The sequence below is a fragment of the Cyprinus carpio genome, chromosome A18 (assembly GCF_018340385.1).
Source record: "Cyprinus carpio isolate SPL01 chromosome A18, ASM1834038v1, whole genome shotgun sequence".
NCBI classification, from domain to species: domain Eukaryota; kingdom Metazoa; phylum Chordata; class Actinopteri; order Cypriniformes; family Cyprinidae; genus Cyprinus; species Cyprinus carpio.
The window spans coordinates 24,170,164-24,187,017 of NC_056589.1; the positions used below are offsets into that span (position 1 = coordinate 24,170,164).

The 16,854-nt window shown below is 35.3% G+C and overlaps 1 protein-coding gene across 1 annotated transcript in view; it reads right to left on the reverse strand.

Moving 5' to 3' along the window:
• The window catches only part of LOC109081813 (hepatocyte growth factor-like), a 33,628-nt gene extending 17,465 nt beyond the window's left edge, over positions 1-16,163 (reverse strand). Inside the window, exons 1-6 of the mRNA XM_042775560.1 lie at positions 15,899-16,163; positions 9,365-9,521; positions 8,721-8,833; positions 6,264-6,378; positions 4,060-4,202; positions 2,546-2,666 (exon numbers count right to left, since the gene is read on the reverse strand). Coding sequence (XP_042631494.1) covers positions 2,546-2,666; positions 4,060-4,202; positions 6,264-6,378; positions 8,721-8,833; positions 9,365-9,521; positions 15,899-15,947 — 698 coding nt within the window. The 5' untranslated portion in view covers positions 15,948-16,163. The remainder of the gene's footprint in view (positions 1-2,545; positions 2,667-4,059; positions 4,203-6,263; positions 6,379-8,720; positions 8,834-9,364; positions 9,522-15,898) is intronic.
• Positions 16,164-16,854: the final 691 nt, after the last annotated feature.

Consider the following 16,854-nt stretch of genomic DNA (forward strand, 5'->3'; position numbering starts at 1 on the left):
TGAAATAAATATCTGATTGATTAAAATTTTTATGTTGTATTTACACTACCATATGTGACTTTTTGTGGCAGACTTGTCATGTAAAGGGTAAAGAGCTTCTGTCTTGTAATGTTCAATGGGTTTTTATGGTTGCTTGCACTTCTGGGAAAAAAAAAGACTGGGTTCACACAAAGCATTCATTTGATTTAGTGATTTATATCAAACGGGGGCATGACACATTTCCCATGAGGTCAAGTGGAAAAAAAATTATTGATTTTTCAAATATTTTTAAAAGTTGCTTACAAATGCCATCCCGGATTAGGCCAAATGCAAGATCATTTACCATGTATGTAATCTGACATTTAAAAAAAAAAAAATACTTTGTGTATTTAGAGACTCTTAAGGGAGAGTATTCAAACAAACCGACATTGAATTTAAGATTGATGATATTGCTGTTTCCCAGAACTAGTAAAGATGTAACTGGGTCACTGGGAATGTCATGCAAAATGAAAATGCCATTTACTGAATGGAAAGTGCATCTACATCAGGTAACAATGTGGGCAACTATTTCAGTTGCTATTCTCCACAACATAGGTGTTTAATTGAGTAAAGATGTGCAAGGAAATTTAGAACTTTTTTTTTGTCCAATATGAACATGGTCCAAACAGATGATAGTTTTCCAAAACAAAGTATAATTTTTCATGACTGTTGTTGGCCATTACTTTAAGATGCCTGCTCACATTGGGATTTCAGACAGATTAAAGCATATCTGAGTTGTTTTCCACAATTAACATTAACCTTTTGAGCGGTACGGTCCCACATATGGGATTCTAATTTCCGTGCCCCTGGGTGTATGGTCCCACATATGGGATTTAGAATGTTCGGTGACGTCGCATAACTGCCAAATTCAAACTGCGTTTTTCGCGCGTTGGCTGGCGCTGAGCCAGAGAGACGTGCACTGCTTTTGTCATATTATCACAACTATGTAGTGTTCTTAACCACATAATTCATATTTTAGGTTTTCAGACATTTAAATACACATAATTCTAGTAAAACAATACATTTAGAGTTTGAAACAATACACGCATATGTCTATGGAAGCAACAAATAATAATCCATTCAAATTTAATTTGCAGATGTTTTTATTCATATCAGATACACATAGTGTAAGTAACTATAAAGTTCACTCTATTCTTCACCAGTTCACGGCCACTTATTACCTGTATTTCGGGAGAAATTGATGAATTAACGGCTGTAAATCCGACAGACAGGACTCTCTGAACTGCAGCGCGAACAAACATGGCGGCGCCCGTCTCACATTACAGATCACGATCAAGATCATTTAGAAAGGTTTTTTTTACTAAACGACCAAACACACTCATTTGCACAATTTATGAATCGGAATATATCGGATTGTCATGACATGGTATGCAAGTTTGTGAATATTTGAAATTAAAAAGGAAAAAAACGAAATAAAAGCGATCCATCTGTCATACAGTGTTATTGTAGAACGCGGTGTGTCACGTGACAAGCCTGACGCGTCGCCATGGAAACAGTAAGGGGAACGTTCTAAAATAACGGTCGTCTTAAAAAAACTCACTCTGGGCTGGGAGGACCGCTAGAATATTTTAAACTCACCACTGAAAAGGTTAAATGACATGAGGCCAATGATCCACTCATGACCCCAGCTTTTTTCAGCATAACATTATCGAATCACTGACTAGTTTTTCAACTGATATCTGATACTTTCTTTAAAACTTAATCTTATTAACATCAACTACCATTAAATTTTCTGAAGCAAATCTAATTGTTGACTGCCGTGCAAAACTCACTAAAGTGTTTTGAGTGGTTTCCAGGGCATTGCTATGGGGTGGCCAAAGAGTTCTTAGTGGTTGTTAGTTATTTTGTTTGTTTCAATATAATTGCTATAGAGTTCTAGAAGGTTTCTGGGTCTCAACTAAAATCAGACCACCCCTCAAGTATCCATAGTATTTTAGATATATTTCAGGTCCCTCTTTAAAAGGATAGTCTTCTGGTGAACACACACACACACACACACTCACACGTACACACACACACACACACACACACACACACAAAGATGCTTTGAAGAATGTGAGAAAATACTATGAAAGTTAATGGGGACCAGAAACAGTTTGGTGACCAACGTTCTTCAAAATATCTTCTTTTGTGTTCAGAAGAAGAAATAAATCCATGCAGGTTTGTATTGAACAACTTGAGGGTGAGTAAATGCTGGTACAATTTTCATTTTCAGGTGAACTATCCATTTAATTTGAATCTATAGATTTTTCACCTGTTTTATGTCTCCCAGGTGCAAAATCATAACTTTCATCATGAAGTCATCGAAGTTCATCGAAGTTTCATCACATAACTGCACACCTTTTTGTAACAAGCCACATGATCTGAGATATCATCAATAGTACCCAACAGGTGAACAAGAGATTTGCAATTTTGTAAGTATGCCAAATTGAAAATCCTGACTTGAAGTTTTTCTGACATTTTGATGTTGTCCCTTGCTGTTTGCATTTTCTGGTGGGTCTCATACCTTTTAGGATGAAAAAGGTGTTTATGTGGTTCCTCAAGGTCCCAGCGCTGGCATTCCCGACCACTCTCAGTGTGGTCCATTGGTCCACGGTAACTCTCTCCATTACACGTCATGCATTCCACTATGGATAAGGAACATGCCTGGTAAGAATGTTAACCAGGATGAGGCCCAAAAGAGTCCAGCTGAGCAACATTAGCATGCATGTAGAGGATGACTTAACAGAGTCAGAGGGTTCAACCTTGGTTGTCATGTTAAACAGTTAGAAGATTGTAACTGTGGCAGAATGCTGGTAGTAAATTAGTGCACATATTTGATACGCATAGGCTAATCACTAACGATTAATGACTGCAGGGATTGTAATCGCATTTATCAAGAAGACAAGCAATTACAGAACCACAAGTGACCCTTACATATTCTAAAAATAAATCATCTTCCACTTCAACTTACTAGGCAGACGTACCACCCATTAGGCCTTACTTTTAACCCCAAATGTACGTTGCAGCTCCTAACAGATTTCATACGATCAAAGGTTAAAGCAACATGTAATTAATCATTACAGTACACTACTTAGTAAAGAGCTTAGTCACTGTAGGACCAAACCAAATATCACGGCAGATGGAGGTCACCTCAGCTAGAGTCGTCTCTCTAAATACTGTTATTAGTTGTACAGTACACAGAGTATAAAGAGCAGATTTCTGTTGTAGAAACAGATGTTAATGTCAGCCACTCTCATGAAAGCATGATTTTACTTCCTTGTGTTTGTGCGTGTTTTTGATTATGGGAAACTAATTTATTAGCAAATCCTCCCAGCCATGCAACTTTTAGAATATACAAGAGGCTCTCTCTGTTGGCCTGATTGCTATCTCTGCAGAAAACCCCTTTTTATGCATGAGACTCGATGTGATCTCCTATTAACGAAAATCCCCAGTCACCCCAACAATCAAGCGCTTTCATTCTTCTTAAATAGATAAAGCCTTGAATCTGATAAATTAACAATTGACATGAAAAAGGTGTTTTAAAAGGCTGAAAATCAACGCAAACTTTAGTGCTCATATTTTTCATTCCTCAGTTTAAACTGCTAAACAATAGAAAAGAGATATCACAAGGGAGATTGTTTTAACATCACAATTGTTTCTCCAAAACAGTCAATTGAAAACAAATGGAGACTTTTGAAATCTCCTGATACACAGATTTTTATCATTAATAAACGTTCTCAGTTTTGCAATAAATAAATAAATAAATAAATAAATAAATAAAAACTGTTTACTATTAAATGTCAGAGATTTAAGTATGGAATTTTCAATGATTTACAAATTTCAGTAATTCTTTTCATAAAGAATAAATGATCTTGATAATATTCACATTCATTTAGTTCTATATTCTTACATGCTAACAGTTTGGTTTGGTACAAATATCTAACAAAGTTAATACAAAAAAAAAAAAAACATAACTGAAAGCTGAATAATGATAATTCTGAACAATAAAATACAAAAAGTTGCTAGCTTTGAACTCACCCTCTGAGCATTGTGGGATGCTGCAGTCCTGGTGGCGTATTTTGGGGTCTGTGGTAAAGCACCAAGGACCTGTTGTGGTGTTGTCTGGATTACGACATAAATTCTCCCTTAGATCTCTGTGCTTGTGCCTCTGGGGTAAGAAACTAATGGAATGAGAAGAAAACATGAAATAGAGGGGATGTTTGTGAATCATAACCAAACAAAATTGCTCCAAATTTCTGGAACAACATACTATTACTCTTTGACACATTACTTGACATTTTTAGCTGCAGATTGAGGGTTAATGCTCTTTTATTGACGTTAAAAATCCTTTGCAATTATTAGATTTTTGTCCGTTTTACTACAGTAGCATCCAATACTACAACTGAACTAAGAATCACTTACAAAGAATTTTACTGGATGTCACATCACACAGTTTTGACTTCCAGCCAAGTACAACAGGAGATCTCAATCATTTCTATTTATATTAAAAAGAGTGGCATGATTAACAACATCTTTAAAATCAGAATGCAGCTGCTATTCTACATTTCATTGTGATGCAAGAGTTTAACATGCATTTGGCTCTGGGGGAATTGTTGCGTCTTCATTTTTTTCTTTTTACTTAAGGAAAAAGTACAAAGGTCAAATCTTAAAACCACAAATGAATGTAGGTAAATAATGATGTTGGCAAGCGAACGGGGTAGTGTAAAGCCTTTGTTCAGAGAAGGTCAAAAACTACACAGTCATTGAATTAGACTACACTCATTATGAGCATTGTTGCTTTAATAGCATTTTACTTTGGCTATTTAAACGTTATAAAAGCAGCATCACACAAAAACAAATGTTTCTGGCTCCCAATGCCATTGCAGAACTACATTGTTCTTTCATCCAATAAACCATTTATTCTGAAACCCGAAGCTTTTAAAATTAATTTTATATTTTATACATGTTATATGTTGTAATATGTTTTTGAATTTTTTTTATTTTTTTAAAATAAATAAAAAAGTTTCTATTTTTATTTTACCATGAAAATGTTTGTATTTGTATAATTAATCATTGCCTTAAGCCAAACGGTAATTATCTTTTGTGTAATTGCCTCTGGCATTCACAACACAAATCAACCAAGTTCATGAAGATTGATGAATACAAATAAAAATGCAATCTGTGACAAATTAGCTGACCTACAGGCCTGTGTGGTATTTCAAAACGTTCAGGTCCATTAGTTTTTTGAGCCGATAAAACATGCCTGTGATGTTTCAGAGGCAAGCATATCAAAAGCTGGCTTTAAATCTGTACTGATGTCTTTTAGAGAGATAAAAAGAGTTGAAAGGAAAAGAGTAAGGAGAGAGAGACTGGGAAATATCTAGAGAGCGAAAGTTGGTATTAAGGGTTCAAGGTCTCTGAAAGGTAATCACATTTTCAGGATTTAAAAAAAGTGCATAAAAATTTAGTAAAAGGCTTAAAAATAGGCCAGATAGGGCAGATCTATCGTAATGACTTGTAGTAAATCGAAAGCACCATGTGGTGTCCCTAATGAATTCCCGTAGCCGTAATGAACTCAAAGACGAGTTCTCCATTAGGAATCTTATCTTAGCTTTGTGCTGCTTTCTGTCAAACTCCCACTTATGCACAAACCTTCAAATCCTCTAAACATGGCATTTGCTCCAGGCTACATATGGCTTCTTGATATTTATTTTTAGATGTTAGGGTATACAAAAATGTATATTTTGGGTAAACCTGCACTTAATTTGTTATGCATAGGCATAATTGTAAACAAAGGTCTATTTTTGTTGATGCAAGAATGGAAGCAATTGTTTGAAAACGTACTGGTCGCTTATTGGCGTTCCTGCCATTCACCTAATTGTCTCCGTAGGCACTCCACTTCTGAGAATCGTCGAGTTGCACTTACTGTCACATTTACTGTAGAGCGAGAACCCTCTAACGAATTAAAGCCAGTGAGAAAGCATGCTTTAAACTGTGCATTCATCATCATTAGAAACTAATGGAGATTTTTACGACTCATGTAGTCTGTTTTAATAGCGTAATATGTCCATAAATAAATATACTGAAACATACCAAAGAGATGTTAACGTCTATCTACACTCCACAATACTTTTGATAGCCACAGAAATGCACATAGAGGGTAATTGAGTTTAATTGCCTGTAGAGAGAGACAAAACCAAGAATGGGAGGTAAAGAGGATGAGTAAGCATACACACACTTACTTGTGTTCATGCGGCGTTTTGGAATTCCAGAGTTGGCACTGGACTCCACTCTTGGTCACCGATCTCTTTCCTTTGTAATTGAGTCCATTGCCAATGATGCATTCTCTCATGAAGTCTGAAGGACAATAAACATATAGAAACACCTTAAGTAATGTAATCTTTAAGTGCAACAATCGTTTTCTGAAACCAAAAATCTCACCAAATAGATTTTTATTAATCTACAGTATATTAACCTTTCAAGACAAACCATGCACTCCTATACCTTCTGTAATTTCTATAGTCATTTTAAAACTTAATTTTGGATGAGAAGACGTAATTGGGCCTGTCTTCTCAAACTATTCGTATACATCTGAATATTTTGAAATACTTAACCATTCAAAAGTTTGGGGCCTGTAAGATTTTTTAATGCTTTTGACAGTCTTTTATGCTCACCAAAGCTGCATTTATTTAATCTAAATTACAGTAAAAACAGTCATATAGTGAAATTTTATTACAATTTAAAATAACTATTTTCTGTTTTAATATATTTTAAATTATAATTTATTCCTGTGATGGCAAAACTGAATTTTCAGGAGCTTTTTCTTGTGTTTTCAGTGTTGATTTTTTATTAGATATTGTTTCTTTTATGCTGATTTAGTGCTTAAGACACATTTCTTCTTATTATTATCACAGTTGCTTGATATTTTTTTTTTTTTTTTTTTGTGGAAACCATGATGCATTTTTTTCAGGATTCTTTGGTGAATAAAAAATTCCAAAGCATTTTTTTTTTAAATAGAAAGTTTTTGTAATATTATAAATGGCTTTACTGCCACTTTTGATCAATTTAATGTGCACTTGATGAATAAAAGAATAAAAAAAAATCATACTAATCCCAAAGTTTAGAACCAAGGTCGCTAAAAGTCTATAAATGTCACTGTTCACTTTTTGTTGGCAGCAGTAATACATATAGACAAGTCAACAGAAATCTGAGCCTGATCTTTGTGTTTTTGGGTCAAGTGCTGCATAAACATTTGATAAATGTCAAGCCTTAAGAATGTCAAGTGTTTTAGAAAAAAAGTATTTTCAGAAAATCTGCAGTACTTTTAGAAATAGAAGGAACAAACATTGGGGTATTTACTTCCAGTGACTTGTGTAACTCATTTTGCTGTGTCATCCTCATCATTTTGGTGGATAGATAGAATGAGTATGTGCGTGTTTGCATGAGTGTGTCATCATCACATGGACACTGATCTCACATTTATTCACACTGAAACTTAATTAATCCTTAAGAGTCCAATTCTTGGCTAAGGTCTGAGAACAGATCTTCATATTATGAAACCCATCAGTGGCAGATCATGCCAGCATAAGTGCATAAGCTTTAACTCTAGATCTATCTATCTATCTATCTATCTATCTATCTATCTATCTATCTATCTGTCTGTCTGTCTGTCTGTCTGTCTATCTATCTATCTATCTATCTATCTTGCTGTCTATCTATCTATCTAATATAAAAAATAGTATTTTATATATATATATATATATATATATATATATATATATATATATATATATATATATATACGGAACTTTTATTCTCGCTGTAATACTGTTGTTACCGCCGCCTCCATGTTGTGGAGACGCTGTGTGTTTTGTTGTGAAAGCGAAACTACTTTGTTTGGCCTTCCAAAAGAGGATGATATCCGATTCGTCATGCCTAGAGCAGATTCGTGCTGGTCACTGAGGAAATATATCAATTTCGCACTGTGGATCGCCAGATTGGCTTTCACCGTGGATGGTTGCCGCAAGCCCAACGGACACTCTTTCGTCAAATCCCTCACTCGAGCCCACAGAATGTAACGCTGTGTGATGCATTTTATGGAGGACTTTTTCCTGAACCTGCAGAGCAGCCTACAATGGGTCTGGGCTCAAAGGTTGTTCTATTAATTGGGGCAGTTACACCTTTGCAAGGACAGTCTAGTGCTTCTGACTCACAGCCTGTAAGTACAATTTTTATATTTAAAGAATTTGCCACTGATGATTCAAATGTGGGTTTTAAGCAGTGTAGAGTAGCGCTTGTTGTTTGTTGTTTCTCCGATCACAAATGCAGACATAGTTTTATGTTTATACGGCCCGATAAGATGCGGAAATTGTTTTATGTTTATGTTTTATTTTTTATGATAAGTAATTTTTGAAAAAGTGGGTGTAAGTAATTATTATTTTTTATTGGGTTTTATTGGTTTTGTCTCGTTGTGCTGGGAGACTGCATCATAGTTTGTTAACCGCATAAACACATTTCATTACACCAAATACACAACATAATGTTCTTTTTAGCAACGTCATATGACCCCTTTAATAAGAATTAAGTAGTTGACTGTTTAAAACACGATATGGTCAATTATGTATTATGCATCCCTATAAGATATGCTCTCTGGCCTAAAGGAAGTCAAAACGTGTGGCAATAAAACAGTATTTTTGTACCTTTCTTCTCATATAGGTCGAAGTTCACGTCATTCTCCATGCGGACACCAATGGTGAGGCTGTTGTAGGAGATTAAATGACACTTTGTAGTTTTCTGATCAAAGTTGAATGCACTGTAAAGATATATGGCACATGTTAATCCTTTTATGACAAAAATTACTTAATGTCATGATTTAATGTCATCAGTAGATAGTCTTCTCAAGTAAAGCAAAGCATAAATTATTGTTGTCAGATTTTTGTATTTTGAAGTCAGGTGATGCCTCTAAAAAAAGAAAAAAAAAGAAAAGAAAAAAAAAAACACTGCAAGAGCTAGGGATCAAATGTCATGCAACCTCATGCAATTTCTATCTACTAGGAGCTGCATTTTCTTTCTATGCAGAAGTAACCAGAGGTCATCGACCTGAAACATCAAAATAGGAAATACTTGGACTGCTGATTTTCGATTTCCACTGGTGAAACAGATTCCAGCTGCTTCCTCTCACCCTGTGTTATACACAATTCGCTAATCCAATTCTATTTCAAATCAGCCAGTTTCCAAGAGCAAACTGGGAGTGTGCTTCTTTTATTTAGACACACTTCTGGCTGTTTATGATTACGTGTAAGGTGGAGTGTCTTTGTGCTTTAACCTTTGTAGACCTCTGTACCTGCAGGTGAAATGGAGCTTCCTGCTGCGGCTACAGCGACGTGCGCACTTTCCCACACTCATTTTGCGGGCTTTGGACATGTAGGACACATCAGGTGGTGTGACCAAGCGCACGGCATCAGTTTTCTGGTAGTCTTGCAGGGCATGCCTCTTAGTTTCTGCCACATAGAACAAATGTGTTAGGATGGGGAGAATCACTAGTCGAATCCAAACATGTGTTTCATGACAGATGGCACGTGATTTTCTTTCTCTTAATCAGTAAAGGCTGATTATAAGCCTCATAGGAGATTATATAAAACAGAATATTAAATATGGAGCAAAAAAAGGAACTAAGATGATGAAATTTGTATTTCAACAACCTGCTTAGATCACAATGAGGATGTGCAAAACTACACAATTTCATAATGAACTTGACAGCTGGATGCCTAAATAACTAGCCTATGTTAAAAAAATGAATATTTTATAATTTTATCATTTAATCATTCTCATGTTGTTTTAAAGTTGTATGCATTTCTTTCTTCTCCTGATCACAGGAGATATTTTCAAGAACGTTTCATGACTTTCCTTGTGTAGACAAAAAATAAACACATATTTTCCAAATATCCTCTTTTGAGTTACATACTGTAGAAGAAAGAACATCATAGACATTTGGAAAGACATGAGGGTGAGTAAATGATGACGATTTTTGGGTGAACTATCCCTTTAAGGAAACCTTCATTAGGTGGAATCAAGTCCACAAGGCCCTGGTCATACTAAACCTTTAGTCAGTTTTACCAGACTGTTGACTGTTAACATGCTAAAACTCTCAGTTATTTTAAACTATATCTTTCTTTAAATGCAACACAGCTAAAAATATCACACTTACAAAGATCCTAGTTGCCCAAAAACCTATTACTAGTAAGGTCATGAACTATGGTGGATGTATCTTATTAAATATATTTATGTTGTTGTAATTAAGTAGTTTATTCGGGTACTTGTACTTTTTTGAGTATATTTTTAAAGCTGTACTTTTACTTGTACTTAAAGTACAAATTAAGCAAAATAATCTACTTCATTACTTTTAAATCACAGTTCGTTACTGAGTACGCCCACAATTTGAATTGATATTCAAACTTTTGAAGGCACTTCAGCAGCCAATAAAGATATTCGATCGTAAAGGGACCAATAAAAGCGCTGATATCTGAACCTGGAATAGCGCTGCTGCGGCAGGTGTCAGGTGAAGAGCTGATCAGACAGTGACGGAGCTCAGCGTCATTTATGGGACTCAGAGCTTGGAGAAAACAAACTACATGGTAGTGTCATCATAAATATCTATATTTTGATACCGATACTGAAATATCTGACACGGTTCCATTACTCATTTTCCACAGTATCTGAATATACACAGATACAATCTGCGTCTCTCTCTCCTCTCCGAGTGAGTTTGACGGTCATCCGTCTCCTGTCAATTACAGTCTGAATATCTGCGCGGGATTGCAGGTATTCCGCATAATTTTAATAATTCCCGCGCAAATGTGGCGAGCGCTTTTTGTAACATGAGAACGCTGTCATGTAATCGCAGAAAACTGGATACGATATCTCAAAATAGGACTAACTTATACAAATGAACTGCTTGTGCGCAGACTGTGTGCAGTCGCGATCTCTCTGTGCTTTTAAAGTAGAAATTATTTCTCTGTGCTCCTGGATTAAACTTTGTCAAAAGTTATCAAACATTCAGAATAGATCCACACCTGACTGATGAATATCCTTCTAGAAATGTTATTGGTTGTAAGTGGAATGCACCAGAAAGTCTTTAAACAAAGATGAAACTTTAATTTCTTTACCACGTACATTTGTGCTAGAAATGTGTTTGAATAGGATATTTGTCTGATTTGTAGGCTACATATTAATATCCTAGTCTGCCTAACTGCATCACTTCATTGTACAGTCATTACAGGTCAAAGCCATCTGATGTTCCATTTATCTACAAAAATAGGCCCTAACATAGGCCTACTGTATATGGCTCTTAAATCACTGCTTATCAAAATTCAGTGTTGTCATATTTTGAATACCTCAACTGAATTGAGGTCATTTGTTTAATATTTTTATTACTGGACTGTGTAGGCCTACTTGTTTTTTTTTTTTTTTTTTTTTTTTTTTTGTCAATTCAGTTTGCAATCAAGCTTCCTTGTGCTGTAAGTTACCCTATTTTAAAGACACAAACACACAGAATGAGCAAATGTTTAAGATTGAGATTTTTGTAATGGTAATTGATCCAAAAATACTTGGACTTGGATTAAACCAATTTCAAATCTTGAAATAATGAGTGCCTTGAAAAAAATGGATGGACAAAAACATTAAAATGTCTATATGGCAATATACAGTATGTGATAGTTTTGCCAATGGTATTGAAAATGATTGTACATTATGAAATCAAAAATAACCCCTACTTGCTTTTTTTAGTGCACAGTACTAGTCTTGTGGCGAACAATTGAACCATGCAAGCCAATACACTGAGAAAAAATAGTCTGCCATCGCTTCCGACTCTGGAATGGCATTCTTGCTCTGGTGAAGTCAAGTTTGATGGCTTGGGAGAATCCTCTTGTTAAGTCATGATGTTAGGACTGCTGTTTCCGGTTCCAAGCCTCTACTCATTTCACTTGAGAATACTATCTCAGCAGCATTTATGAGCACTTTTTAATTAATATTACATATTTAAGCTAAGCGTTTAAAACTTCGGTGTGCACACTACAGTCTCCGTACTCACAGTGTCTTAGACACTAATATTTTAGCTGAATCACTGTCAGGCCATCTGAGATTTCAGTATGGAGAAAAAGGTTAGGGTTATAATTTTTCAGTATTACATGACATCATGAGTGTGTATATGCACACAGTTTGTTGTTTTCTGAGGGGGCGTCTGGCAGAGTGTTAGGACCCAGAAGCGGTGAAGCAAGATGGCAGACGTAACAAGCAGATATTCTTAAAGGGGTCCTATTATGCTTTTTTATTATTTTTTTTTTTTTTTAGTCAGTGTGTAGTGTGTATGTTTGGGCATAAAAAAAAGATCTGCAAAGTTATAAATCTCAAAGTTGACTCCAAAGGGAGATAAAAAAAAAAAAAAATCCCTTTTCAAGAACTACAAAAAATGGCTAGTTTGAACTACAGTGTTGTTTTCCGGGGTTTGTGATGTCACAAATCAGCCCATTAGAATATCATTAAAATAAATCCCGCCTACGGAAATGGTTGGTTGGTGGGGAGCGGGTGAGGTCATGGTTCGAACGCTTGGCTGAGTGGATCAGACAAGACGACGACAAAGAAGTGCTGCTGTAGTGTCAAGTTTTTAGGGGAGTCATGAGACATTACAGTGCTGGTTTATCTGTACATAGTAAATGCAATTGTTTTTAAGCAGTTTTTTGACATCCTATCTAAAACGTGATTTAGCCAAAAAAATAACAATAATGTTACCACTCTAATATGTCCTGCAATATCCGTGTGTGCAAAGGTTCTGTGTGATCCTCTTGTTTAATATTCTCAGGGTCTGAATCCGGCTCAAATTGATATGACAATATTGATGCCATCATAACTATACTGGAGCAGACAGAACTTGCTGCTTTGGCAAGGGGCGGGGCAGTACTGAAACACCGTCTGAGCTGTTCGCCAATTACTACGCGCTGGGACAGCTAACCAATTACAACACGTTTCGTTTTTTGGAAGGTTGGCCTTCACCAAACCCGGGAACTAATCAAGCTGTTTGTGCCAGGATGGGGAGAAAGGTATTGTAATAATGTAAATTATGTGAAAAATAATGCATTTTTCGAACCACCAAACATGAGAGCATGTTCTAGTACATCTGCCAAAATGAAATCAAGAGTTTATAAAAGAGCATGATAGGACCCCTTTTAACCACTCCTATCCAACCAAGGTACTGAAGTTAGAAATTCCTGCATCATGACCACTAATTCATGTTCTTTGACAATAAGATAAAAGTGGGTTTTGTTCAAAGTAGCGATTATCCACATACATCTTTGATATGAATATTTTTTGGTAATTCAATATCACTGTCTAAAAAAGTAACTAGTAATTAGTACTCTGAGTAATTTTTGAGAGGAGTACTTTGTACTTTTACTTAAGTACTTTTTTGACACCAGTACTTTTACTTGTAATTGAGTATTATTTTAGCAATGTAACAGGACTTGTACTTAAAGTACAAAAATTTTTTAGTACTCTTTCCACCACTCCAAAAACCTACTACTAGTAGTTATGGGTTGGGTAGAATACTTGAAGGAAAATAAATTTGGCTCTGATCCTGGTGTGCAGCACCAAACCTTCTCAATTCACTACCTGAGCACATCCATGTCATGTAATGAGAACTGAGTTATTTGTCAAGCACATGGATAGAAAGCACCAATTTCATGATTTTGTGTGTGAAACAAGCTCTAAATTCTGATAGTAGACCAACCAAGGAGCATTAGACCCCATCTGAATTTGAAAACTGACCCAAAGCTAACAGTCATGCTCTTTGAAAAGTCTCCTGCTCTTGATTAGCTCTGAATATTATTAAAAAGTAAGTCTGAGCAGAACAAACATCAGTATGGCCGGTTGAGTGTCATCTCATAATACAAAATTAGGAAAAAGAAAAAAGAATGTAGCATGAATTAATTTATACAAATGTCAAAATTGCAGTAGTCCAATAGTAAAGCTTTACAACTCACATGATATAGGCCTTTATATCCTAATGTATGCAAAATGCACATTTAGCAAGGTTATCTGATCATCTACATGACTCTGTGTGTCTGAACAAAGGTTTTTTACGCCCCATTATACAGAATATATTACTCTAAAATCAATAAAAACTAAACTGATCTAAACTTTGCGCAAGCAACAGGCCACATTGATCCTTTAATGTAACAGATGTACTCCAGATTAGAAACAAAACGACTAAACACAGAATAATTAATACGCTCTGCGCAATAAAGCGGTTCTGATTTCAAAAGAAGAGTTTCAGAGTGCCACACGCCAACACTTCATCTCTCCCTTCAGCTCCATGCACACTGTCGTGACTCATTCATCCAGATGTTTTGCGAAGAAATAGCCCACTCACCATGAATGTCAACATCTGTGAAGTTTTCCGTAGTGAAACTTAATACAATGTTTGGGAACTGTGACGCTTTTGATACATGTGTAATTTGAGTCATGAACTGCAATTTGTTGGCATGCCCAATGCATTTCAATAGTTTTAAAATAGATAAAAAATAATAAGAATAATAAGAATTGTATGTAGAACAATCCTTTACAATATAGTTAGCACTGGTCTTCAAATTGGATTGGCTGAGGGACGTTCCAATAGTGCTGATATACATTACAGTCCAGCAACACATTTACAGTTTGCATCACTCTGCTTGTCTGTGTTTGCAGGGTTCCAGATCAGAGTGTGTGATTTGGGTTCTTTAAAGTTACTTTTATTGGTGAAAAACAAGGCAAAACAACAGGACATTTTTTATCAGAAACATAAAGAAACATTAAAGTCTGTGTGAACCTGCAAAAAAATAAAAAATGGAATAATAAAAAAGAGGGTGGGGCTTTATTTTAGCACACCTCCTCCCCGTCTCTAGGTCACAACAGACTGAAGATTGGAAATAAGTTGTTAAGGATGTTCAGCCCAATTGTTCAGGTTCTCATTTTCAGTAGGTCTCTTCAGTTTCAAAGGTGAAGAAAATTTCAGATTTTGACTAAAATTTCCGAAGACTTTTTTTTATTATTATTAAATTGCACAGATTAATTGTTCACCACAAAACTAGTAATGTGCACTGACAATGTAAACAGACTTTAACGATCCTATAAATACATTGTGCATTCACAATGATAATGCAGTAAAAATTACATATTTGCATAAATATTTACATACTTAGAGTAATATTATCCACAATTATGAGATCATTTGTAAATAATTCATCTGTGGCTTAAAAGTAATGTGATTTTTAAGAAGTAAACACTTGAAATAACACATTTGAATAATAACAATGTTGCATTAAAAACCTACTGATACACCCACAAATTAGACAGAAGATTATATAAATAGTATATTAGGCTGTTGTTTATTTGTCCATTACAAGGTGGACATTTGTGTCAGACTCAGCCCTAATTTGTGAAATGTTTCTATATGTAAATATAAGTAAACAAACAAACAAATAATAATAATAATAATAATAATAAATAAAAATTAATAATAATAATAATAATAATAATAATAATAATACACTTTAATATGTTACTTTCATGAAACAAAGATACGTATGAGTTAATTTTTCAAATCCCAGAAGGCACCAATAGGAATGACCCATAAATAGCATCATGTAAACTCGCGCAGAGATAGAGGGCATCTCCAGAACACTGTTATAAAAACTTAGCCATGGTAACTACAGTTTATTAGACATTTAAAACACATTTACTACAGTTATTGCTATAACTGTAAAACATGAAACAGTTATTACAGTAAAACACGGTACATGATATCAAATAAGAAGCTACTGAGGAAAAAAAATAAGAAAAAACTTACCTGAATAAACCAAAACGGCCACACAGAGCAAAATTTTGTAAATCCACATGTCGCTTTGGATAGTTTAACTTGACCCCGAAAATACAAATGAGACGTCTGAAGTCTTGGCGTATTCCTGCTTTGAATAAGACTACTTGTAAGACTCAAGTGTGACAGCAGCGCTGCTGTAGCGGTGCTCGAGCGGACAGTGAGCAAGCGCGCGATGGACTGACTGAGGATGAGTGCAGACTGAGAGACTATACCTCACGCGCTCCCTCCCATTTCCCTCAGCCCATTTAAAGTCGCCCTGCCACTGTCCATTCCACATCATAATATTATCGCATTTCCTGATAGACACCGAGGCTGTTGAACCGATCCGGGAAGTAAAATAAATGGAAATTGTTTATATTTGTTGCCTGTCTAATTTATTGGAGCGGATGGAAAGTGTTGAGGAGATGTCAACACAGCTGTGTGATGCTGACTAACCTCCCTAAGGGTGTTTGGGAGGAAAGTTGTGAATTGATAAACTCTGGGCCACTCACGTTGTTTTAGTTTGTAAGACGAGATGGCTTATTTTACATTTGATTATCGGCAACCCTCTTAGTCATGAACTAAGAAATTATTAATCACGTTCAATTTATTATTCACAAACATGCTATCATTTCACTGCCTTTCAAAAATCTACCATGGCAACCATAGTTTCTGCCAAAATATCGTATATACAACAGTTAGCCTGTAGTTTCCACATAAAATTGATTATTGGCCAAATCAAATGAAATCAAAAGAAATAAAAAGATTCAAAATAAACAATAAAAACATAAAATGTTCTACATAAATCATACTGCTCTGTTTATAGGGCATCATTTATTGAATGAATGAATGAATAGATACTGCAGATCTACTGTAAACTATTAAATTAATCAGTTAATTAATGGACTAACTAACCAAGCAACTAACTAAATATAGTAGTAAGTAAT